Below are 25,928 nucleotides of genomic sequence, written 5' to 3' on the forward strand. Positions count from 1 at the left end.
TAGCTCTGCTGAAGTGCAATTTTTTTTTTTCAAGTTCTTTTTATTGGAAGAGATTCCACTGACAGTCATTAATAGTATTTTGGCCTTAGATTGGCTTAGATGAACTAGTTTCTCATACACTTGTAGCAAAGATTTTCCCATTTGCACAGAACTGTATTTGTTAAGAGGCTCACATTTTCCCTGCCTTTTCCATTATGAAGGCATTCTACAACCTTTGTAATCTTCCTGGAACTTCCCCCTTCTGCCCCCTTTCACTTTTTCTTGGTTTTCCTTGACTTTTCTTCTTTGCTTAACATCTTTTAGAATTTAGCCTTCTGGAATTAAAATGGTTACGTCAAAATATTTGATGGTCTCAAGTGAAGATTTTGCTGACAGAGCCATTCCTCTGAAGAGCTTTTTCTTTTATTTGTCACAGATGACTCAGGTACCCCCCCAATAACCCTACAAGATGACTCAGAACCAGTTAGGGGTGTAGTGAAAACGGCTTCCTTCTTACCAAATTTTCTATGTCATTTGAGGTTTGTTGGGAAGCTCATGTTTTCATATGCCTTACTGTTGTGGGTTTTTTTTTCCTTATTCTTTTTTTCCATAATGATTTGAGAAAGCTGATTATTTTGTCCTCTCAGTCCAGGAAAAATTGCTCATTTTTTCCCATCAGTGCAGCAGCTGATTGGAAAGAGACAAATATCTCAGAGTTTTCAGATGCCAACGGTATTTTTTCCTGGCTGAGAGCCCTCTGGAACTGTCCTTATCTGTCTCAACAGAAATATGCAACGTGAGCTTAACGTTTCATTTCATTTCTGTCTCTGACTCCCCTTAACCTAGCACAGTCCAGGATCTTCCTTTACTCTTCTCTCAAAGGCTATGTATGATTGGGCTTAATCTTATGTCACTTCATCATCGGGGAATGTCACTTGACTCACTTGGCACCTCTCTACATAAGCTGTCAGTCTGTTTTCTCGGTGATGCTCAGATCAAAGGAGCATAGTTTCTGCGTGAGCACATCAGGTGAAATTCCCTGGGCTTTTGAAACTGCTTTCTGCCCAGCAGTGCTTGTTAAGCCCCTTGCAAATTCTGCAGGGGCCTTACAAGGAGCTGCTAAGTACTGAAGTGTTGTTTTAGAGAAACATGCCTGCAGCCTCTAGCCAGAGTTTGTAGTCAGTGACTCCATACGTAGATTATTGCTCTGTGACCACACAACATAGTTGCTACTCGAATGATGGTTAATTATAGTTTCAGTTTATTTTTGTCTCATGATCGCCTTTCCTGTAATGACAGCACGTGGAGTTTGGTTTTTGGTTTTTGGTTTTTTGATGTAGGAAGAATCTCTGACTTTGTAAAAGTCTGGCTAATTTGTGTCTATTCCAGATCACTGAAAATCAGTGAGCATCACTGTAGTGCCTGCTCTTTGTATTGTGCCTCTTCTGCCAAGCTAGCAAGCTGCCTTGACTTTGCGCATGCACACTTAGTCTCATAGGCCGATACGCCTCAGTCCTACTTGGCATTCTGATGGAATAAACTGTTTTATGGAGACACTTTAATCCGGTGGAGCTGGGACTGAAGTAACTAAGGTACCTCAGCACAAGCAAAAGTATGGCTATGTACCCAGACCTACAGGTCATCTCAGCAGATGACCGTACTTGTTCCAAGACATTTTAGAGCTCTGGGGATTGAGGAAGTGATTTTCAAAAGTGAAAAGGAGAAATGGAAGGCAAGTGAAGCTGTTTATCCCAAGCCCCCTGAGCTAAAAGCCTCTAAAATGCTCATATTAGATTACTGTTCATTGTGCTGTGAAGGGTGTTAGTTGTGTCCTGGGCTTTTTGCATCTACCTCGCCCTGCTGTTTAGAATACTGATTTCTCCTTTCACTTGTTATGTGAATAGACTGGCAAGCTTCGGAGCTGAGCTGAACTGCTCAAAGGGAGGGAGGCTGGATCTTCGTGTTCCTATTTGGTCAGTCCTAATTTAAAATATAAATCTTGTAGTTATTTGAATGCCAGTTTTTTTGATGCTGGTTTCTATGGCAGTGCTACCTTAAACTTCCCATTTTTAGTTTCTGGTGAGCTACAATGACAAGTGCTATTTTTTTTAGCTTAAAAAGAGCTCATATCCTTTCTTTTTTTTTTTACCCCCCCTATATATGCTGTAAGGCTTCAGGCATAGAACAAGAAATAAGGGAGAAGGTGAGGTAGGCATAACCTACTACGTAGCCATCTCCAGGTGTTGTGCATTGCAGGCAGATGTAGAGAAGCTCAGCTTTAGAAGAGGGAATTTGACTAAAACAGTTAGAATGGGAAGCCCAGCACTAAATTCAAGCCAGAAGATTGATTGTGATTTTGGCTGGTGTTCAATCCTTAAGCACATAAATGTGACACTCAGCAAAATAAGCCCTACAGACAAATCCTGTTTCTATGATGGGGGTGCTAGAAGTGGGTGCTGGGATATTCTCTGCAGTCTTGGAGAGCTGGAATATATGTGGAAGGGCTGTCATAATGCGCCCTGCATGGAAGGAGACTAATTCCTGGGAATAGTTTCTGTACTATCTGTCTGAAAATTCTCTGATGCTCAACTCCTGGATTTTCCAGATCTGGTAGTAGGTTACATTTGCAGTTCTGAAGTGTGTTGTGGTTTGTTTTTCTTTTCCCCTCCCCCTCTCCACTTAGTGGCTACTGTGGCCTTGGGACTCGGGTGCTGATTTTTATTTCTCCCTTTCTCCAGTGAGCATGACTTAGGAACAGACTGATGTGTTAATGACTGCCTTAATATCTCCTGCCACTCCTGAACTTGTAGCTGCGCAGACTAACTGATTTCGTCCCTCTCCCTGAAAGTTCCTTGCCCTTTTCCTTCCAAAGGAGGGAACATTTTCCATATAGGCATAGATAGGTAGGTGAAGCCAAAGGCTAGTGATATAGTAGCAATCTGACTGCCTTTGTTAACTCCCATAGTTGCTTGTCTTGGCCACAGAGAGGGAAAAAGCTTCTTGTTGTTCTGTTAAACATGTTTGATGTCCTGATGGGAACCCACATTCAGTAGAGCCCCAGTGCCTGAGCAGCTGATTGAGAAGAGTTTTAAGCTGGAATCTGAATCAGTCAGGCTGCTGACTGTTTCACCTGGCAACTGACAATCCTGTTTTGCTGTCTGGCCCCAGGCCCTTTCAGAGGCCTCCAGGCAAAAGATAAATGATCTCTTTTATTTATCCTAGGCACCCGTACAGCTCCTGGTATGGCTGGCAATATCTAAGACTCTTGCAGTCCTCCAATGTGTGCTGCCGTAAAGCTGAAAAGTGACTTACTCCAGTTGTACAAAGAAAGCAGAAATGCATCAAAGGTAAAAGAAATGCACAGTCACAGCTTGTGGTCCTTGCTTTCTGACTAGTCTATAACCAGTGTATGCTTCAGCTGTACATGACTTAATTTTTGGTTGGGCATTTCCAGCTTGTGGTTATGTGACGGGAAGAGAGGAAAAACACAAACTGGTTCTCTAGTGCTAGGTTAAACAGTTCTCCAGTGTGTTTGGGACTGTGCATGTGGGATGAGCAAGTGTTCTCTGAGGAAAATATCTTGTGGGAAGTACCTCTAAAGCCCTTAGACCCTGAAGAAAAGTAGGATTAGACTTTTGGGTTGTGCCATGCCTGTGTAATGCCACAGAAGAAAAGGAAAACTTGTCCCTGCAGAGTTTAGAGTGTAGTGTTAACAATGGGACGATGTGCCTGTACTTTTGATACAAAAGGCTTAGATACCCGTCAGCATTTAATTACAGTTGACTTTTAAAATAGTCTTTCTGTACGTAAAAGAACATTTTATTATTAAATACTCACCTTCACAGACTCAGAAATTTTGAGTGTTTGAATTGGTTGCAGAAGCAATTAAGCACCTAAATCCCTTTTGGGATGAGATCATGCCAGTGCTTTTCGTAACAAGGGTGTACAATGTTTATTTCTGCTTTTCATGGAACTGCCACTTACATTTTTCTTTTCCTTTCTTAAATTGTCCTTTGGCTCAGATAACTAAAGCTAATGTCTTGTTTTATTGCTACAGAACTGTGACTGTTACCTTATAATTATAAGGCACCTGGTAGGAATTTTAGTTTAACAGTGATTTTTCTTCAACATGTTGTTACATCACCCAAGAAAAGATCAGAGAGATAACCCTTTGCCCCAGGGAAATTGAAGATAGAGCAGCCTAAGCAAGCTAAGCTATGTTGCAAAAACAGTGTGTGGAAAGACGACCACAAAGGAAACTTAAATCCTAGAAAAAGGAGATGGACCACTGATCAACTCCAGATGTTGGAGTAGAAATGTCCCAAAAAATTTATGCTTAAGTGCAAGTGACCTCCTGACACCATATAGCGAGGTAGAACAGTGATAGCTCCAAAAGTCATGCTGCTATTTACAGTGTGACTACGATTTCAGGTAACAGCTAAAATGCACTGTAATACTAGATGTGTTCTAACTATAACTGCAGAATGATGAGAGCTTGGATTAAGCCAATTTCATTGGTTCCAGCTGTCAAGCAGCTGAATAGGTCCACTATCTTTATTTTTTTCTTTTTTTTTTTTTTCAAGTACAGTTTCACTTCTCTTTGAAAAGTTTATGCCACAGACATTAGTATTCTGATCTGAAAACTATTGTGTTTTTCTGACTCTGGGAGAGAATGGTTAAAATATTATGTGCTCTGAAGCCCTTTGGGACCAATAAAAGTTCCAAACTTGAAAATTCTTTTGACTTTGAACTAGTGCGGAAATCCCCTTGGTCAGCAATAGGGTGACAGACCAGGAGCATTTAATGATGAAGGGAGCAGAGCTGTTGGAGCTGTTTGGTCTTCTATTTTGTTAACTTAGTTTCTGTTCGTTATGAAAGTACTTCTCAATGTGGGCTTAGATTCTTTGTTAGTCTGAGCTGGATTCTGCAAAAAAATTGGCTGCTGTGAAATCATACAGTATAAGTTGTCTGATTATTTTAAACTTGAATGTCTGTAAAAGTGTAGTTCCGCTAAGATGGTTGTCCTTCTTGAAACTTCTTTCTTTCATGTTTTTTAATGACCTTGTGTATTGATATGCAGCCCCACTACTGAGTGTAGGTGACTTATGAACAATCAAGTACATGGCCTCGTTATTGCTGGTATTTTTCACATTGAACATGAAATACCATCATGACAGTTTCGTATGTGCTTCTCTCTTCAAAAATCTTGTCTAGAGACTGCTGAGAAACTGTCCCCGCTGTTAGATATAGCAGCTGCTTGCCAGAATGATCTCTATTAAGTAATGGTTTGAATGCGTAAGCCATAGGATTATATGCAAGGCGTATTTGTAGCAAGGAATTTTGATGCTATCTGAAAACGAGGGGCCCCTAAGATTTCAAAATGGCTATCATTCGTGGCTGTCTGTCCTGGTAGGGACTAGTCTCTTTAGAGGAAGTGTATGTGATCTCTAAGGAATTACCTGTACAGCTGAAACAGTGAATTCAAGTGCTTTTTCAATCCTGAGAAATCCTCTAAACTTGTAAATTATAGTTCTTCAAAACTATAGATTTGAAGGACTTCAGAAAGGGCCGCTAGGTGGTGCTGTTGTCTTGTGGTTGGCCACCATAAAAACCATGGCACTTAGGAGAAATTACCTGAATCACAGAATCACAGAATGGCCAGGGTTGGAAGGGACCTCAAGGATCATGAATCTCCAACCCCCCTGGCACATGCAGGGCCACCAACCTCCCCATTTAATACTAGACCAGGCTGTCCAGGGCCCCATCCAATCTGACCTTGAACACCTCCAGGGACAGGGCATCCACAACCTCTCTGGGCAGCCTGTTCCAGCACTTCACCACTCTCTCTGTAAAGAACTGCCCCCTGACATCAAACCTAAATCTCTCCTCCCTCAACTTCAAACCATTTCCCCTTGTCCTGCAGTTATCAACCCTTTCAAAGAGTTGACTCCCCTCCTGTTTGTAGGCTCCCTTTAGGTATTGGAAGGCTGCAATGAGGTCACCCCACAGCCTTCTCTTCTCCAGGCTGAACAAGCCCAGCTCCCTCAGCCTGTCTTCATAGGGGAGGTGCTCCAGTCCCCTGATCATCCTCGTGGCCCTCTTCTGGACCCTCTCCAACAGCTCCCTGTCTTTCCTGTACTGGGGGCTCCAGACCTGGACACAGTACTCCAGATGGGGCCTCACAAGAACATAGTAGAGGGGGACAGTCACCTCCCTGTCCCTGCTGGCCACTCCTCTTCTGATGGAGCCCAGGATGCCATTTGCCTTCCGAGCTGCAAGGGCACACTGCTGGCTCATGTTAAGTTTTTCATCTATCAAGAACCCCAGGTCCTTCTCCACAGGGCTGCTCTCAAGGACCGCTCCTTCCAGTCTGTATGGATGCCTGGGATTCCTCCAACCTAAGTGCAAAACTCTGCACTTTGCCATGTTGAACCTCATTAGGTTCACCCAGGCCCACCTTTCAAGCCTGTTGAGGTCCCTCTCAGTGGCATCCTTTTGTTCAACCGTGTCAACCACACCACTCAGGTTGATGTCGTCAGCAAACTTGCTGAGGGTGCACTCGATTCCATCATCGATGTCATTGATGTTAAAGAGCACCGGTCCCAAGACAGACCCTGGGGATGCCATTCGTTACCGGCCTCCACCTGGACATAGAGCCATTGATCACCACCCACTGTCTGCAGCCTTTCAACCAGTTTCTTATCCATCAAGTTCTCCATCCATCAAATCCACATCCCTCCAATTTGGAGATAAGGATGTGGTGGGGGACCTTGTCAAAGGCCTTGCTCAAGTCTGGGTAAATGACATTGGTCGCCTTTCCATTGGTAAGACCTCATCTGGAGTACTGCGTCCAGTTCTGGGCTCCCCAGTACAAAAAAGACAGGGATCTCTTGGAAAGAGTCCAGCGGAGGGCCACGAAGATGGTGAAGGGCCTGGAGCATCTCCCCTGTGAGGAAAGGCTGAGTGAACCGGGTCTGTTCAGCCTTGAGAAAAGGAGACTGAGAGGGGACCTGATCCAGGTCTATAAATATCTAAGGTGGGGGGGGGCAGAATGGCGAGGCCAGACTGTTTTCAGTGGTGAGTGGAGACAGGACAAGGGGAAACGGCCAGAAACTGGAGCATAGGAAGTTCCGCACAAACATGCGCAAGAACTTCTTTACAGTGAGGTGACGGAGCACTGGAACAGGCTGCCCAGGGAGGTGGTGGAGTCTCCTTCTCTGGAGACGTTCAAGACCTGCCTGGATGCCGACCTGTGCGACCTGGTGTAGGGAACCTGCTTTGGCAGGGGGGTTGGACTCGATGATCTCTGGAGGTCCCTTCCAACCCCTACAATTCTGTGATTCTGTGATTCTGTGATTCCCTTGTCCACCGATGCTGTCACCCCATTATAGAAGGCCACCAGATTGGTCAAGCATGACCTTCCTCTGGTGTAGCTGTGCTGGCTGTCACAGATCACGTGCCCATTCCTCATGTGATCAAGTGTGTTATCCAGGAGGATCTGTTCCATGATCTTCCCAGGCAAAGACATGAGACTCACCAGCCTGTAGTACCCAGGGTCCTCCTTGCTGCCTTTCTTGTAAATGGCAGTGACGTGACCCTTCCTCCAGTCAGCCAGGACCTCACCTGACAGCCACGACTTTTCAAATATGATGGAGAGTGGCTCGGCAACCACCTCAGCCAGCTCCTTCAGAACCCTGGGATGCAGGCCATCCAAGCTCATAGACTTGTACACATTCAGTCTCATGAGGCGGTCTCAGACCTGCTCTGTCTTCACAGCAGGGAGGGATTTACCACCCTGGTCTCCACCTAGAGGTTTAGGGATGCAGGGCAGAGGGACGTGAGAAGTACTGGAATCCTGGCTGCCAGTGAAGACCGAGGAAAAGAACTCATTCAGTACCTCAGCCTTCTATTCATCCGTTGAAGCAAGTTCTCCTTTCACATTTACCAAAGGAGGTACACTCGCTTTGGCCTGTCTCTTCTGGCCAATGTACCTGTAGAAAGTTTTCCGGCTGTTTTTCACATTCCTCACCAAGTTCAGTTCCGCCTGCGCCTTGGCTTTCCTGATCCCATGAATCATGACTCCTGATCCTGATGCCCTGAAACATTAAGGACTTTGACTAGAAAATCAAACTTTTCATAAGGTAGGAATCTGGGTTTCAATCATGGCAGCGATGAGTATTTTATGAGCACTTTGTGTTACCTGAATGAGAAGGGAAAGTTAAAGTAGCTTGGCTGGTTGGGAGCATCTGGAAGGCCATTTTTATAATGGCATGGAAAGGTGAGCAAACAAAAAACAACCATGGTGAAAACCCAAACCTGAAAGGCAGTAGCTAAGGAATTGCCTTAAACAAATGTTTTGTGTTTGATGAAGTTTCTCTGAGTAAGGTGCTCACCTGAAAATCCGAAACACATTGAAGAGTTGAAAAGGAATGTCAAAAGTTATTTTAGGAGTGCTATTTATCACAGTGTGAGTAAGTGTGTGTGTGTGTATACCATGTGTGCATGTGTGTATGTCTACACACAGGCTTTTACAGAAGTAAGGGGTAATAAGTCTAAAACTAAGTTATGTATATCTACAGTTTATGTAGTTACTAAGTTAGAAATGGAAGTGTTTTCGAGAAACATGGTACTGTGCACTGTGAAGACACATATGGTCTGATTTCATTCCTGTTTGTTGCCCTGGAGAAGAATTGACAAATTTGAACCCTGGATTTCCTGAGCCAAACAGGGATTGCAAAGTGAGATCATGGAATCAAATTGGATTAGTTGGTTGTTTAGAACCTTGCCCTGGAGGAAAGTTTTTGAGCAAAAAGTTTCCAAAACTTAGTTTGTTCTCATTCTGTGGAAAAAATGTTGATCAGTATGTTACTATCTAAAGACTAAAGGTACTGTTGGTATCATTGCTTCCAGGTGCACAACCTCTGTCTTTTTTATTTTTATTTTTTCTTTCTTGCTGGAAGTGGAGAAGGGGAAGACACTCCTTCAAAATCTACTGTTTAAAAAAAAAGTGTGCATGGGGATGGAAAGCACAAGTTGAGTGTGTCGTTGACTTGACTAAGGTTTTCTTGAGCTTTAGCATCTGCCTTTTATCATTTGCTTAAAATAGGTCCTTTGCTAGTTACCTCTCTGGTTAGGGGGTTAAAAGGAGAAGTTAGTGTTTATGACATACTGTGTAATGGCATGGAATTCTGTTAGAGGAGGAGATTAAAACTGGAGTTTGGAAGCAATCTTGTTCCAATGAATGTGCAATTTCAGAAAGTAATATTTTTTTCACTTTATTGCTGCTCTCATTAATATTATTATTTTAAAGAGTAGACATCTGTATACATATGCATACATACCAGCACAAAGGTACTTTGTCACCACTATCTGAAAAGTTTTAGAATACTGAAAGCTGTGACCTCTGGTTGATGAAAATTAAGTAACAGAATGAATGAGTTTATGGACTAACTTGCCTTTTGGTGTTTTTTTTTTGTTTTTTTGTTTTTTTTTTTTTTTTTTTTTTTTTTTTGTTGTTGTTGTGTTTTTGTTTTTTTTTTTTTCCTTAAATTCACCAGTTTGGGCAAACTGTTTGCAAATGACTTGAATCCAACAAGTGTTTGTGAAAGCTGAGAATACAAGGGTTAACTGTTTACTTAATTAACTCAGGGCCAGCTCATTCTCTGAGATAGAGAGCTTCAGATGCAGTCATGCTTCCAGCATTTGTTTTCTCAGCAAAAGCTGTGGAGGATGTCATTTGTGGCTGTTTTCCCCTTGGAGTTCAGGAAAGGGCTAGCTCTGCCTCTTCAGTTCACACTCATGGCATTTCTGATGGAAAAATTCCTGACTTGGATTACTCAAAATTTGCCTTGTTCATGTCTTTGCAAAGGTTTAAGAAAGTTTTTAGGTGCTAGGGAAAGGCAGAGCGCTGACAATGTCGCTGTAACAAAGTGCTTAGCCTAAGCCTTAGATAGTACAAAGTACCACCTTTTTCTGCTTGCTACAGCATGCTGCCAGCTACTTTGTTTTCTTGGTGTTGCTTGAACCAAATGTGGCTTTATTCTACTTCCAGAGGAATGCTTTTTGAACAAGCAGCATTGTTACATAGCGGCACGTTTAGTTTCTCAAATGAGAAACTTTGGCTACCTCTATTCTTATCACCAAGTCTTCTGTGACCTTACAGATGGAGTCAGCACATCTACCTACAAGAGAGTGCCTTAGAGTTGCTGCAGGAGCAAGCTTGAATATCACAGAATCACAGAATTGTAGGGGTTGGAAGGGACCTCCAGAGATCAAGTCCAACCCCCAATATATGGTGTTTTTAGAGTGGCTCTGGGATTACAAAGACCGATTAACCAATTAGAAATGCTGATTTCATGTTAAAATAGGCTTAAATTTTAGTAGTGAGCTCACTGAAGCATCTATTGGCAGAATTTCAAGTTGTTTCATGTTTAGTTACATTTGAACTTCATGCATGCAAAATAACACTGAGAAAGTAAACCTGCTTTACTTGCCCCACTCCTTTTCCCTTCTCAGTCAGGATGCACATTTATCTCTGTGCCATGTATATCCATACAATAAGGTTCCCAAAACTACTTGAGTTGCTGGCTGGAGGGAGCTATATGATGTGCTACCGGTGGTGGAAGGAATTGAAAGGGGATGTTGGTCATATTTTTTTCTTTCTTTTTGTTCTTAATCTCATACGGGCATAATGCTACTGAAAAAGAAGATGGCGCTTCAGGTTTAGTCATGCCCAGTGCTTATTGTAGTTTTATTTGGGATTCCAATAGCTTGCCAAACATGGCTGCCTATCTTTAGACAGTCTTCCCAGCAGCAAAGCAATCTGCCTGCCCCTGAGACACTAGTGTGGGGAGAGTCGATGTGCAGACAAATTATGTGTTGATCCCAAGTGGGCAAGGGGTGAGATGCCAGCCATGCAGCACAGGGATTGTTGCCAGGCAGGTGTCCCCAGACCTGGTGGCTACCCAGAATCAACATTCTTCTAATTTGCTCTCCTAAGTTACTAAGTGCCTGAGCAAAACGTGAATAGAAATGACATAGGTAGGAATGTAGATCTGCTTAGCTTGGATTCATATGAGTGTAGGTGGGGAGGTTAATCAGGTGCTTCTGTGGTGTAAACTGTGTACAGGAAAATTCTGCTGGTGAAAGTTGTTACTTGCTTCTTGAGCTTTGGCTTCAAGAATAGCTAATAATTCAGAGAGTTAAAAAGTCCTCCAGAGAATGAGTGGTAGGATGAGGTAGGAAAAACAAAGCACTATGCTGGAGGCTGCTTTTCAGCAAAAGTATCTTCTAATCTAGAGTTACAGTACGATGTTTAGACAAACAACATAAAAGCATAATTGCAATAGTGACTTGGAGTGATGATGGCCAGTTTTGCTTTCTCATTTTCTTTTAGCTTAGAGTTAACTTTGAATGTGCTTAGGGGATGTCATTACTGCACTGCGGTTCAGAATGAGGCTTGCATTTCAATACAAGCTTAAGACTGTTTATTTAAGCATCACACAGCATATTCTTACCATACTGTAAGAATTTCCTGGTAATTGTGTTGGTTAATTTATGGCCAACTGCATAGAAGAATGACCTTTTTCTGAAGAGGTACTTAGTGAATTTAATTTCTTTTCTATTGTTTTAGTAAATAAACTTCCAGACTTAGCAATATGAAAAGTGGCCTCCTTGCACAGTAATCTAATATGTCATTAAAACTATATAGGAAGCCTATAACGTAGTACGTTTTGATTGTTAAATTTGGAGTAGTTACAAATCCTTGCCGTCTGGGTGCTGGTAATGTTTGTCGTTAAGTGGAGATGTCTGTACGTGTATTCAGGAGGCCTAGGATCTGTAATAAGTACAAAGCCCATGCATTACATACAATTCAACCCTTAGCACGTCCTTTGGTACTATTAAGCTGAAAATAATATAGAATAAATCTAGGAAAATGGCATAGAACAAATCTGGGAGACTATTGCTTTCAAGAAGCAGCAGTGAGTTGTAGGTGATACTAAGCATCGCGGTGTGAAGTAAAACATTTGCTGTACTGGTCGGTGCCTCGGATGGGAGCACAGATGAGACCCTTGTCTCAAAGGCCTCCATGCGGATTGGCAGCAGTGAGCAGGCAGCTCCAGCCGGGCCTCCTGCGCTGACCGTGGTGCTGAAGGGCAGAGATTGGCACTCAGGGCAGCTGCCCCCATGCATGGTTGGCTGGGTCAGCCTCCCACTGGGGATGAGTGGGGGGAAGATAAGCTATCTGGTGATGTGGATCTGGGGCACAGCTGTCTCCTTCCTTTCTCTCTGGTGAAACATTCCGAAGTCCCAAAGTCGTCTTGAGGAATCTTTGCCAAGCAGACGGCAGATCCTTGTTACAGGGGTGTCAAATAGAGTGTGCTTTATAAAGATGTGCTGTGTTCCTGCCATGTCTCGTGTAAACCTACTGAAGATTTGGAATACAGTTGACATGTGTCCTCTAAGCATAGAAAAATGGGTATCTATAAGAATTACTGAGCAGATGTGCAATTGCTTGCTTGGAAATTGCATCTCTTCTAAGATTTGCTTTGGGACTTGGAATTGAGTCTTTTAATAGGAGAGACAGTGTAACCTGCATTACCTTATCACTAGACCTGCATTTCTGTGCTAGATGTTTTTACCTGTGTACAGTGGAGAAAATCTTGTTTCCTTCTGCTTATTGGTGTGAAGGACTGAATGTGTTCAGGATGAGTTATGTGGAAAGCAAGGGTCACTGATCCTTGTTCAGAGCAAGTGTTTCCAGGACTTCAGTTTCTACAACTGTAGACTGTGGGTTGCAGATTTAGCTAGTAGTACTAGCAGCAGTGCTTTTTTTTATTGTTCATCTTGTGTCTTCTTCCAGTAAGTTGGTCTCTATTTATGTGTAAAAAGTCATAACATGAAACACCTTGTAAGAGATCTCTACAATAATAAGCAGCTAATAGGGAAAATGGAATCCTCATTCTAATAGAAAAATGAAGTCAGAGATTAAGCTTCCAAGAAACTCTTGCTTTTTTTATGTCCTTGGTAATAACAAGTAATAACAGTAAAGGTCAAGATAGCTCTATCGTCCTGAATCGTGCTGTTGCTTGCTTCGAATGGTGAACACTGCTGAGACTCAGATCAGATACATCTGATAAAGAGGACAGAACCAACTTGTTTATTTCCAGAATGTATCAGAGAACTTATTTCTGGTCCTTCCTCTTTTATAAAAGGCAGGTATTTATTTACATGGTCTGATGGAAATGAATGTGTTAGAACAGTTACTACCTTTCCTTCCTCTTTTGTGTGCTGATTGCACAAGATCTTAGTACAGAATGTGAGGGGAATGGAATGATAAAAGATTATACTGTTGCAAAAAGAGTTTCAGCCTGCTCCTAGTTACCTGTTGCTGCTCCCTTCCACAGTGAGCTGCTGTGTGGGAATAGCAGGGTGAACTGAGCTGCTTCCTGCTCTTGGTATAGTTTGGAGAGTTTATTTTTCCTTAATAGATGACTGAATCTGAGGTTTGTGGATATATTGCCTTAGAGAACAGTTGGTTACTTAAGGAATAAAGTTGTAAATCTTAAGTGTTTAAAAGTATTATTTTGCAAGGATATTGTTTTTTGCATAATATTATGATGATGCAATGGGAATAGAAATGTCACATGATTTGGTCAAATCATTTGCTTTGCCTAGCAGTCCATTCTGAAGAAAATGAGAGAAAGCAAGAATCTCATTGATAGCCTTACACTGAAGAGAGCATGCTGAAAATATTTAAATGGATAAGAATAGTTCTGTACCAGGCTATTTTGTGTATTTGAGCTCTTCTGTTTTTAAATATTTGCAGCTAATTTGGAAATGCATTGAGAACACATTTTCATTTGACAGAGGGAGTAGTTGCAATGACCAAAAATCACTGATAATAACAACCAACAAGAATCCATCCACTATCCTCACCTAATGAAAACCTTGGTTTACACAGAAGACACCATTCATTTATTAATTTGGAGAAGAAAATAGCATCAGATGCTGTCTATCACTTCTTGTTCATTGTTAGGATTCTTCATCTGGTGCTGCATGCATGTTGATTATAATGTGATCAGTGATTGAATAGCTGTGACATGTTACTGAGAGTGAAAGGTAGCATGTTCTTGGATTCAAGATCAGATAAGCAGGGCAGACAAGGAGAGCAGAACACTGTAGGAGAAGATGTGGTAGATCATCATGTGTTTCTGCAGTACTGCAGTTCAATAATTTGGCCAGCTAAAGGCAGATAGGAAAAGGCTAAGCCCTGAATAGAATAATCAGCTTTTCCTTCCAGAACATGCTTGTCAAGGATAGACAGAAGAGAATTGAATATAAAAAGGCAGATATAAGTAGGCCCTTACAGAACACAGGACTATTCAAGCAAACCTTGAAATCTGTCTTAGTCTGCAGGAGAAATACTGCTTCTGTAAGCAGGGACTCTTGCACAGATTGTGGAGAACATGGTTTAATTGCTAAATGAACAGGAATATACTGCTTAGTAGATTAGGAGATTTTTACCAGTAAAGGCTGGAAAACCATGCAAGATCTGGATACTCTTGTATCTTTAGGCAGTTCTCTATAGAAAGCTACTTTAAGACTTCACAGCATGCTTGGTCATAAAATAAACGGGGATGCTAAACATTTTTTAAACATCATACCTTTCTTGATGCTTTGGTAAGAAATGTCTGAATTATTGTAATTACCAGTAGAATGCAACCTGTTCTGAGAGATGGACTAAAACTCAGTTAGCAGTAGTGAAAGCTGCAGCAGTTTGGGTCTTACCTGGAGGAACTTATAGAGCTGTAGTTCAGTCCTGTACCAGACTGTAATGCCAGTATGATGGCATTGTACATTAGATGTGTTAAGTCCGTGGGAGCTATGCTGAGTAAGGGAAGGAAATAATTGTGGCTTTGGTAGAGAACAAGGGAGGGAGGTTCTTGACTTGAAGAACAGCCTCAGAAATGCCGTACACTAGAGAACAAAATGGTGGTAGATAAGGAACCTTGATGGTGGAGGAAAAAATGACAACCTTAAAGCCACTTAGGCAGGAAGGAAAAGGCATCCTAGTTAAAATGCTGTCAAAAGTTACTGTAGGAATCTTTATAGGTTTGTTGATGTTGTTTGATATTTTAGCAAGATTCCTCCTTCTTCTTATACAGTAGTCTAGACAGCATTGTCAAGACACACTCATAAAAAAATATTTATGGGCAAAATTTTTAAAAACTTTGATTTTATTTATTTATTTATTTATTTATTTTCTTTATTCTATCTCATTGAGTTTGATGGCTCTTCAGCTCTGCAGAGAAGGACCTGGGAGTCCTGGTGGTGGATGACAGATGGGCCATGAACCAGCAGTGTGCCCTGGTGGCCAAGAAGGCTGATGGGATCCTGGGGTGCATTGAAAGGACTGTGGCCAGCAGGACAAAGGAGGTGATCCTCCCCCTCTACTCTGCCCTGCTAAGGCCTCATCTGGTGTACTGTATCCATTTCTGTGCTCCCCAGTACAAAAAAAGACAGGGATCTCCTGGGGAGAGTCCAGCAGAGGGCCAGAAAGATGATGAAGGGCCTGGAGCATCTCTCCTATGAGGAAAGACTGAGCGACCTGGATCTGTTCAGCCTTGAGAAAAGAAGATGGGAGTTGATCTTATTAATGTTTATAAATATCTTAAGTGTGGGAGTTAAGGGGGCATGGCCAACCTGTCTGTGGGGACAGGACAAGGAGAAATGGCCGTAAACTTGAGCTAGGAAGATCCGCACCAATATGCAAAGGAATTTCTTCACAGTGAGGGCGACAAAGCACTGGAAAAGGCTGCCCAGGGAGGTTGTGGATTCTCCTTCTCTGGAGAAATTCAAGACCCATCTGGACGCCTACCTGTGCAGCCTGCTGTAGGGAGCTTGCTTTGCAGGAGGGTTGGACTCGATGATCTGCAGAGGTCCCTTCCAATCCCTATAATTCTGAGATTTCTCTTAAAAAAAAAAAAAAAAAAAAAAAAAAAAAGTGACTGTTATGAATGCTTTTAATAATGTGATTTTTTTCATTGCATCAGAGCAACAGGTAACAACACAGTTGTCTTAATTTCCCAAATCACCCCAGATTCCTGCCAGCAGTTTGTTTCCTTTGTGTACTTATGCAGATCTATTATGTCCATTCTTGTCTTCTCTTAGCACAAGAGATGAAACAGAAGATAAACCACTCATGCCTACAGCAGCACTCCCTAGTTGCCTAACTGCCTATTCTTCTTCCAGAGGCACTTTTTACTCCATCTCACACTGTGGGAAGTGCCTTAGTGAATAGACTAGCTTTATATCAATGTTCTCAGGGTCAGCAAATGGAGTTTGGCATGCCGACAGAACAGAGAGAATTTTCCAGCCAGCGCTGAATCACCACTGAAATTGCCCTGCCAGTTAAAGTCAAATATGGGGGAGTAATCTTAACTCTCTGGTTGATTAGTTTTTTTGTTGTTGTTGTTTTTAATTATTGCTATTATTAAATTGTTTGAGTAGCAAAGAATTTCAAGCAATTTCAGGAGAAGTGAATTGCCCCACTAATTTCACTAGGTGCCAGCTTGGACTTGGAGGTCATACTTGCTAAAATGAGTTAAATTTTGCTGCTTTTCAATGCCAGAAAGTAGTGCAAAGATGCCTTAAGAAAAACTGTGGAGACCATTCTAGAGCTCTTGTTTTTGGTGATCTTTTAACAATACGTGCCAGGTCTGATAGTAGCAGTGGTCAAGTTCCTTGGCTTCAGAAAGATGAAGCCTATTTTCAGAATCTGGGCTGCTTCATCCAGTGATGTTTGTGGCACACGACGCTTTATGGCATTTGAGTGCCAATTCTACAAATGTAACAACTAGGTGTCAGCTTTGAGAGGAAGTAGTTTTTTGTGTGTCTTTGCATCATATAAATACCCTCATGTTGTGAGCTTAGGTAACTTCAGTTGATTGCTCATATACTTAAGTGTGAGAAGAAATACTACATGGCTAATTATAACCACTTTTAATTAGATCTTGCAGTAACTTCTTCAATACGTTTTAGAAAAGATACAACAACAAGGATAGAGATGTATCTAATTGGAAGGGAAGAGAAAAGAAAGGTGGAAAAAAGTAGTATTTAGATGTTGAGTACCACAGGAATTTGATATGAATGGTATGCTCAAAAGATAAGAGACTGGCTAATTATTTACAACCCAGAATGTATTGTTTATGTCCAGCCTTTCCTGCAGAATCATATATGTGCCCTGCTTAATAATGAGGAGCATATCAATGCAAGACATCTACAGTCTGCCCAGCTTGACAGTTCCCATCCATTCCCTGGAGATGAGGTCTGAATGGGCAGAATCACTGACATTAGAGAGAACAGGGAGGCCTGCAGCTTTCCTAGTTAAATTCTTTTAGGTTGAGTTCATTTCTTGCACATCATTTTCATGACTACATTCCCCTGCCCTCATCCCTCCATCTGCAGAGCTAAGGCCCTCTGCACCTCAATTAGCAGGACACTGCCTGAACCAAGGATTGAGCACCAGGTGAGAAGGTGTGGCTAACCCAGGGGGCCCAGATGTAAGCAATGCACTGGAATGACTGGAAGGGGTGAAGCCTCATTTAAGGATTAGCAGCTGAGGGAGCAGTGTCTCTCTGGATAGAGTTCACGCTTTTCTTGAGCTGTTATTGGAAGGGGTGAGCTAATTTTTCTTCTACATTACCTGATATTGCTCTGCTGTGCCGAAATCCCATTTGAAGGTGCTGTTATCACCCTTTGCCATATGCCCTCTTAACTAAATATATTGCTACCAGATTCCCTGGTAGTCTGAAAGGCTCCTTCTGCTCATACCTTTGCAGTTATGCTGTAAGAACTAGAAAGAGAATTTCTTGCCAGGATGTGAGCAGGATTTAAGCTTCCTTTTTATCCTACTTCTGTGCCAGCAGTTGGGAAATTAGAACAAAATGTGGTTCAAGCATTGATTGCATTCTTTCATGGTGGAAGGCAGGTGGGAGAGGATAGATGATGCTAGTGGGAAGATACCAATCTTGGTGTATGTCTTTTTTGGTTGTTTTTTTTTTCTTTTCATACTTACAAGCAAAGGTCTACTGAACCAGCAAGATGGATTGATAGCTATTTAAATAGCATTTGGGTGCACTGAGATTTTTCTAAGATTGAAATGTTTAGTCAATGTAGGTAACTTCTTTCTCATTCAAGAATATGCTGCATGTGGCCTTTGAGTCTGGTGCTGTTTTGTAACTGAAATACAAAATGTCCTATGTCTTGTTAGTAGGAAGCACATAGATTCAGCGCTTAAACCTTCCTACAGAGCTACACACAAAGAAGTGTTGAAATGCATAAACCTTTAAGTTTTCTGCTGACACTTGAGAATTTTGTAAAGTAGCTTGCAAAGCAGGAGTTTATAACAAAATTCTTGGTTGCACAAGAGTGTGAACTGTTTCAGATTGCTTTGCTATATCCTGAACGTGAAATAGGTCCTAAAAAGCTGTGGTACAAAATGGTCTCACAAAACTATCTGCTTTAACAGCGTGCTCTTAATGTGGCGACTGTAGCATTAGCAACAGAGTGAGCAGTATTATCCTATGAAAGGCAGGTCTCAGACACTTACAACTGGCCATGTTGCAATATGTAGTCTCCTGTGTTTTTTCTATCTGTGATTCTCATTATCACAAAGCAAATAATTAAAAAATATAAAAGTATCTAAGTGGATGATTTACCTTTGTTGTTGGTTAAGTTGCATTGTAATCCATAGTTTGCTGAGTGTCCAAAGAGGGATGAATGGAAGATAAATAGAAATCTCAGAAGACAGAAATTTCAAAGAGCTTTCAGGAGGTGAAATAACTTTCTGCAATACTTGGGATGTGTTCTGGCGGACAGAAAGCTGACTGGAATAAAATTAGGGGCTCTTTTTTATTTTTTTGTGAGAATCAAGTTCCTATACATGAGAAAGAGCATGTTGTTTTATTCTTCCTTGTCTTTGTTTCCTTTCGTTTCTCTCCCCTGTTGAGAATGAATTTGTCTATGACCTCCTCAAGTCAGGGGTTCTACCATCAAAGGCACAACAAGACTATAAGTTCAAGTATGGCAGTCCAATAATAGTCTAACAAATAACAATAATGCATTTGCACTCTCCCTGGTGGCCAGAGCCTTGTGTCTGCCCAGCTTAATTTTTTAAATCGGTTCTTTCCTTCTCTTCTTGGAAAAGCAAGTTCAAAGGTTTTCAAGACCAGTTTTTATATTTTAACTTGATGCATTAGGTTTGTCAAATTGTGTTTATTTGCTGGTCACTGTAGCTTGTTTAAAATCTTTAGAGACAATAATATGCTGATAAAAATGCTTTTGCTTTTGACTTTAGAGGAAAAAAAAAACATTAGGGTTTTTTTTTTTTTTTTTTTTGCTACTTAGTGCCTCAGACTCTATATTTTTTAAAAAATCAATAAAGAGAGGAAAGAATGTTAAGAGGAAAAAATATTCAAGGAGTTCATTAAGCAATCCTTCAACTTGTAAATTGATCAACGACTTCAAACATTCCTGAAAATAAACCTGCACTTTTTAAGGATATGCCCCACTTTTTCTTTCAGAAGGTCTGAAGTGTATGGCGAAGAATACTCTCCCTTCACTTCAGGATCTTTGTGCTTTTTTGCTCATTAATTCTCAGACTGACCTGAAGGGCCGTTCTTCTTGCTGTTTGTACAGTGGAAATTAAGGAACAGAAGTTAAAGAAACTTTGCCAGCATTTCTAAGTAATTCAGCAACGTTTTCTGAGATTCAAGGCAGGACCTCTGTGTGAAATCCTGGTCCCACTAGCAAAACAACTGAGAGGGGCAAGCTTTCTGCACTTTTCTGTCAATGCAATTAAATGAATTTCTTTCTTCTGTGGTTCTCAAAAGGCCGCATAAAAGGAGTCATGGATCGGTATCCCAGTTTAACGGATGGGGACACTCAGGCTGCATGTATAAAGCTAGTATTGTTCAAGTCACTTTAGCAACATGGTGGCATCCTCGGGAATAAAATGCGTGTTCTTTGCACTCCAGCTAAGTGCCCTAGCCGCTAGGTGCCTCTGCCATCCTCTGCTGCGTGGCACTTGTGAAGGCAGCTTGCTATCTCTAGCTAGGATCTGAGAGGAGTACGTGAAGTGGTGGTAGCCTGCTAGCTGGGCAAGTGTCATTTTCATTGGCGTGTTACGTTGCACTGCCTGCGTGTAATCTGAGATAATGGAAGTAGAGGGAAGCAATGTTTGCAATATGATAGAAGAGCCGGTGGGGTGAGGACAACGCTTTTCTATAAATACAAGCTGCTAAAGTGAGCTAGGTAGTGCAACACCTATTGCAAATAGGGATGTTTTTTTTCTGAAGGGCTGGGACAAGTAGCCTCCTAGTAAGCAGAAGCTGTGGCTTACAGTGTGGATATTCCTCTTCTGTTTTTTTCCTTGAGTTCTATTTTCTCTTCCTTTCCTCAGCAAAACTAATTTTGGGCCATTTTCATCCCTGCTTTCTCTCCTGCCTATTGTTCCCTTGTTTCCTCTTCACTGCTGTGGTGGAACTGAGTGAGGATTTTCAGTAATCTCCACAGGTCTAAGACTGAACCCTTCAAGGCCATTTTAAGTTAACTGTTTCTGATCCAGCTGGAATGATGGCAGGCCCTCTATGAAGTTTTCAATAACCATTCCTCTGATACTGAGCAAAAATCAGAGGAATACAGTATGTTGATAAAATGCGCAGTATGAGTCTTCATTCTGACAAAGTATATGTGGAATCGTAGAACTGTTCAAGTTGGAAGGGGCCGTTAAAAGTCACCTACTCTAAGTCCCCTTCAATGAACAGCTAGATCAGGCTGCTCAGTGCCCCATCCAGCCTGACCTTGAATGTCTCCAGGGATGAGGCATTCACCACCTCTCTGGAAAACCTGTTTCAGTGCTTCACTATGCTTACAGTCAAACAAAAAAAAAAACCTACCACCTTTTTTCTTATGTCCAATCTGAATCTCCCTTCTTTTAATTTGAACCATTTCCCCTTGTCCTATCACAACAGACCCTGCTAAAGAGTTGTCAACAGTTGACAGGCTGGTTCTGCCCAGTTCTGTGACTAAGTGGGGCAAGGGGACACATATGGACCCATGCCCTGGGGAAGCGGAAAGAGTAAGGAGATGGGCCTAAAAGCAAAACAGTGGCAATGATCTGAGTTAATTATTACTTAATCTACAGTTAATTTACTATAAAATACATTGGAATGCAGGATAAAACAATATAATTGCAATTGAAGGCTAATAAATCATAGAATGGCCTTGGTTGAAAAGGACCATAATGATCATCTATTTTTAACCCCCTGTTATGTGCATGGAACACGAGCATTAACTCTTTAGCTTCCAGTGCACTATTTGATGTTAGGATGTGAAATACTGAAAACAAAAGTCATAAAACTGTGACAAGAGTCTTTCCTCTTCTTTTTTATATTCCCCCCTTTAGATACTGAAAGGCCACTCTCAGGTCTCCCCGGAACCTTCTCTTCTTCAGGCTGAACAATGCCAGCTCTTTCACTGACATCAGCCCTAGGTTAACATTCCCATGGAAGGTGTTTCCTTGGATCATTTTTGTGGCTCTCCTCTGGACATGCTCCAACAGGTTCTTTTCTCCTGTTCTGAAGTCTTCGCATCTGGATGCAGTACTCCAGGTGAGGTCTCACCAGTAGAGGGGTAGGGTCACCTTCTTCAACCTGCTTGCTAACCATGCTTTTGATGCAGCCCAGGATACAGTTGGCTTTCTGGGCTGTGAGGGTGCATTGCTGGCTCATGGCTGGAGCTTTTCATCTATTAGTAATCCCAAGTCCTTTTTGGCTGTGATCCATTCTTTAGTTTCCTAGCTTGCTTTGATAGCGGAGATTGCTGTGAACCAGGTGCAAGACCTTGCACTTGGCTTTGTTGAACCTAAAGTGGTTTTCCTGCTTCTGAGAGGATCTGCTCCATGACCTTTCCCTGCTCAGAAGTGAGGCTGACACACTGGTAGTTCCCTGGGTTGTCCTTTCTACATTTTTTAAAAATAGGAGTGACATTGCCTTTTTTCTAGTCACCGGGTACTTCACCTGACCACCAGGATTTTTCAAGCATCCTTGAGAGTGGCTTGATGACTACATCAGCCAATTCCTCAGGTGCTGGAGTGCATGCAAACTAGTAGCTCTATAACCTGCGGATATAATTATGCTTTTTAAAGAGATTCATGCTGCTACCTGGACTACAGGCAAAACAGGATGATTATTATTATTATAATTTTTTTAGATGTCTCAGAACAAATGTATTTGGGACTGAATTGTGGCTCTTGCAAGAGAGAGTGCTGCCTTTTATAGAGATTCAAAAAGCAGGAAGCCAAAGTTAGTAGAATGGGATGGGACCAGCCTGAGAAATGATCTTACTGCAGCCTGTCATTCTTGTGAGGTCCCCAAGGCCTCCAGTAGGGAGCCCTTCTGTTTGGCAAGGAGGGGTGGTGCAAACAGCTTCCTTCTCTGTGCTTGAAGAGGGCCTTTCAGAAAGGAGGCAGAGCTGGGTATGGAGCACAAACTAGAGGCTAGCACTGCTTGGTCCCTAAGGGCTGAGTGTGAGCAACCTGCTCTCATCTTCAATTTTCTGGCTTCTCTGCAGTGGGAATGATGGACCTTTGGTGTTGAAAAGAGCAGAAATAAAGTGATTTTCAAAGGCAAGTAACCAAGAGAGGGGAACTACTTTTCCTGGCGTGTGCTGTGGCTTACCACAGGCAGCTGTGAAAGTTTACCTGCATATTTAGAAAAAGGAGTGCTTAGTGGTGGTACTTCTCACTTGTAGGGGAGAAAGAAAGACTGAGAGCAATGTTCTTGAATTTACATAACTTGCAGCTCTACCTTGACTTTCCAATGCATCTTTTCATGATCAAATGGCTCATCCAGAGTGCATTCCTGCCACAGCTTTACAACTATTTCCTGGCGCTTGCTATTTTCCTTGCCTCAGCAGTGGCAGGTTTTATATGCCCTGTGCTGCAAAGCAGGCTCTCAAGAGATGGAATTGGTTTTCACTTAACCTTTGTATGTTGTTCTGTGATTTATCTTTAAAGATGCATCCCAAGTGCTCAGTGCTGCAATGTGCTGCAGTATGTACTACTACTTCTCTGAAAATAGTTCTAGCTGTAGCAACTAGAAACGTACATTTTAATACACAGTTAAAAATAGCTTTGTTTGGCTTAAAGCACTCTCCCCTACCTGGTATTAATTTCCATGGAGCTGAAGCATTAGAAATTCTCTTGTTTTTTTTTATGATGGCTGCAGACTGAATTTGGAATAGTACCTCTTCCAAGCAGTTTAATGACATCAACAGTAAGTTTCTTCCAATATACTGAAATCCTTATAATGTTATGTCTTAAAGGAGAGATAAATAACGAGTCCTCTTTGGTGTTCTTCTGTTTTTTTGTTTGTTTTTTTTTTAAACTTTTTTTCTCCTTTCTTTTATGTTTGAGCTGAATACAATTCAATTCTTTATTAGGTGTTCTTGGACTGTTAAAAGTATTGCTTTGGCTTTCTTCCTAAGTAAAGTTAATATCAGAGTGCCATTGCAGCTTTGCAACGGGGGGTAAAAACAACAGCAATAGAATAACCTGACAGACTGTTATCAGGCTGATGTTATGCGTTCAGGTTGTATCAGACTTGTATGTTGTCAGATAGCTTGGTGGTACCAATTTCTTTTGGACTAGGCATGAAAGCAGTCATGTTTCTGTTTCATAAACCAGAATATATCACAACACTTGGTGATAGAGCTGGCTGCAGGATGATAGATGCTATCTAGTCAGTCTTGAGCAGTGTTCCATAAAATGCAGTAGATCTTGTATTGGTAGGGTGAGTTTGTGCACTCTGGTGCTTGTGCAGTTCTTGCTGCTGTAGCGCTCCCCAAAATCAGGCTTGCCATTTTCTGACACCACAGTTTCTATTCCTCTCTTACGTAGTGTTGATAAGTTTGGCAGGTTACTTGGAGAGTGTTAGATGTGACGATGTAGTGGAGGTGGTTTTGGAAACCTTGTTGAAGGTTAAGAGCTACATTGGAGTTGAGATAACTATAAGGATCCTGGTAAACTTCTGTTACATCAGTAGGCTTTGGTGTATTAGAAATACTTCTGTGAAGCTACACCATGCATCTGCGTTTGAAAAGGAGTTGGAACTTTTGGCTCAGAATGTTTTTGGTTACGGAAGTGAGGTAACAGGAGGGTTGGGAGTGTCTGCAGATAAGGGACAACAAAAGTACCGCAGTAACAAAGAGGGAAAGCAGTCTGAAGATGATAGGCTTGGAGATAGATAAGGTGATGCTGTGAGTTTGAAAGAACAGCTTTTCTGCATAAGGTACAATCTGAAAGGCATTTGAAAGTAGCAAGCACAAAAGCTGTTTCCTTTTGTTTGATTCCACCACTGCCTAATGGAACAATATGTTGCGTGGCTCTAAAAACAAAAGCCTTGTTGCAGTGTTCAAACTTGTTGGATTTTTTTCTAACTGGAAATTATTTGTCGATTAACTTCTGAGGTAAAAAATTAAAAATAATAAAACCAACATTTTCTGCAATATTATTTTTGTTATTTATTATCATTCAAATCACAGCTATTCAGTTTTTAAATGTTTCCCCTACTTCCTAAAATTTCTAGCAAAATGATAACAAGAAAATCTAAGCATTGTGAAGAGTTAATTATGGATGGAAAAAATCTCCAAACCTTAACTGGAAGCTAATAATGAGTTTCCATTGCCTCGAAGTGTGCTGGGATGTACTACAGAGGAAACTGGGTGAGGCACTAGAGTGAAGTTAAAGCTGGTTTTGTTCCATCCATGCTGCAGATGAATAAGTCAGTGCCTCTCTGTACCTCCATCTATAAATCTGAGGATAGCACCTCCTTTGCATGCCTGGTCCACTTAGATACTAAACATTTTGGAGCAGAGGCTGTCTGTAAGTCTCTGTACAGCACAGCAGGGTCTCAGAGCAGAGTGCTGGCAAGCTCTGTACAGTAATATCCAAATGCTACAGACAAAGCTGTTACTACAGCAACTTTTGTTTTCAAAAGGACTTCAGCCATACATTATCTGAGGTATTCATGCTGGAAATTATACTATTTCCAGAAAACCTATGGTGTCTAAGATGGAGGAGAGATTGGATTTCCTTGGGAACAGCTTTCAGGTTCTCTGTCGTATCTCTTACACTTGCCTTAAAAAGTAAAGCAAATGTGCTCTGTTTGTCTGTCTCCTCGGAGAACTATCTGCCAAGTAAAGTACGTGGTGGATTTAGGTAGAAGTGGAAATAAGGTGTGCTTCATGCTCAGAGAAAGCTGTCTGCAAGGAGTTAATATACGTAGTCATCTCTCTCTGTCTGTGATACAGTTTTTGTGCGGGCACTCCTTATGTTTTAAGACAGTAGTCAAGTACTTGTTTTTGGATACAAAACCAGGATTAAGGCAATATAGATGCAGTGCAGGATAGTAAATCTTTACACACCAAACAGGAAGGAGTGCTGTGGACTTGATCTCTGAACCCAGAAGGTGCAGATGTGTTCAGTGCTTACAGACATCAAGAAAGTAGGGAGGCTCTGTTCTTCCTGCTGTTTAAATTGCTTGTGCTAAGACTCTGAGGAGGTGGTCTGGTGCCTTACCTTACCAGGAATGGGATTGGTGGTTCCTGATGGCGGAATGGCCTGTGAGGCAATTCTTCCTCCCTCAGGAATGGGGCTAGCAAGATTCGCTCTCTGGCTCTCCATCCTGACTCCGTTGCTTTCTCTTTTTTTTTTTTTTTTGTTGTTTTTATTTTGGTGTCAGGTGATCTGATCATCTTCTGGATCTGGATTCAACTTTTTCCCCTCAGCACACTGCATTAATTATCATTTATATTTCTTGGCAACTTGAAGCAGACTCTGATCTTGTCTGTGTCCATATACATATGTGGGCATGTAGTGGTAAGGT

The 25,928-nt window shown here is 41.6% G+C and overlaps 1 protein-coding gene across 1 annotated transcript in view; it reads left to right on the forward strand.

The window, feature by feature from the left end:
* Window positions 1-25,928, forward strand: part of SLC4A4 (solute carrier family 4 member 4) — a 230,637-nt gene that overhangs the window by 7,426 nt on the left and 197,283 nt on the right. Inside the window, exon 2 of the mRNA XM_048942693.1 lies at window positions 3,202-3,326. Within this exon, the coding sequence (XP_048798650.1) occupies window positions 3,316-3,326 (11 nt within the window). The 5' untranslated portion in view covers window positions 3,202-3,315. The remainder of the gene's footprint in view (window positions 1-3,201; window positions 3,327-25,928) is intronic.

This window comes from Lagopus muta, chromosome 4 (genome assembly GCF_023343835.1).
Source record: "Lagopus muta isolate bLagMut1 chromosome 4, bLagMut1 primary, whole genome shotgun sequence".
Classification (NCBI taxonomy): domain Eukaryota; kingdom Metazoa; phylum Chordata; class Aves; order Galliformes; family Phasianidae; genus Lagopus; species Lagopus muta.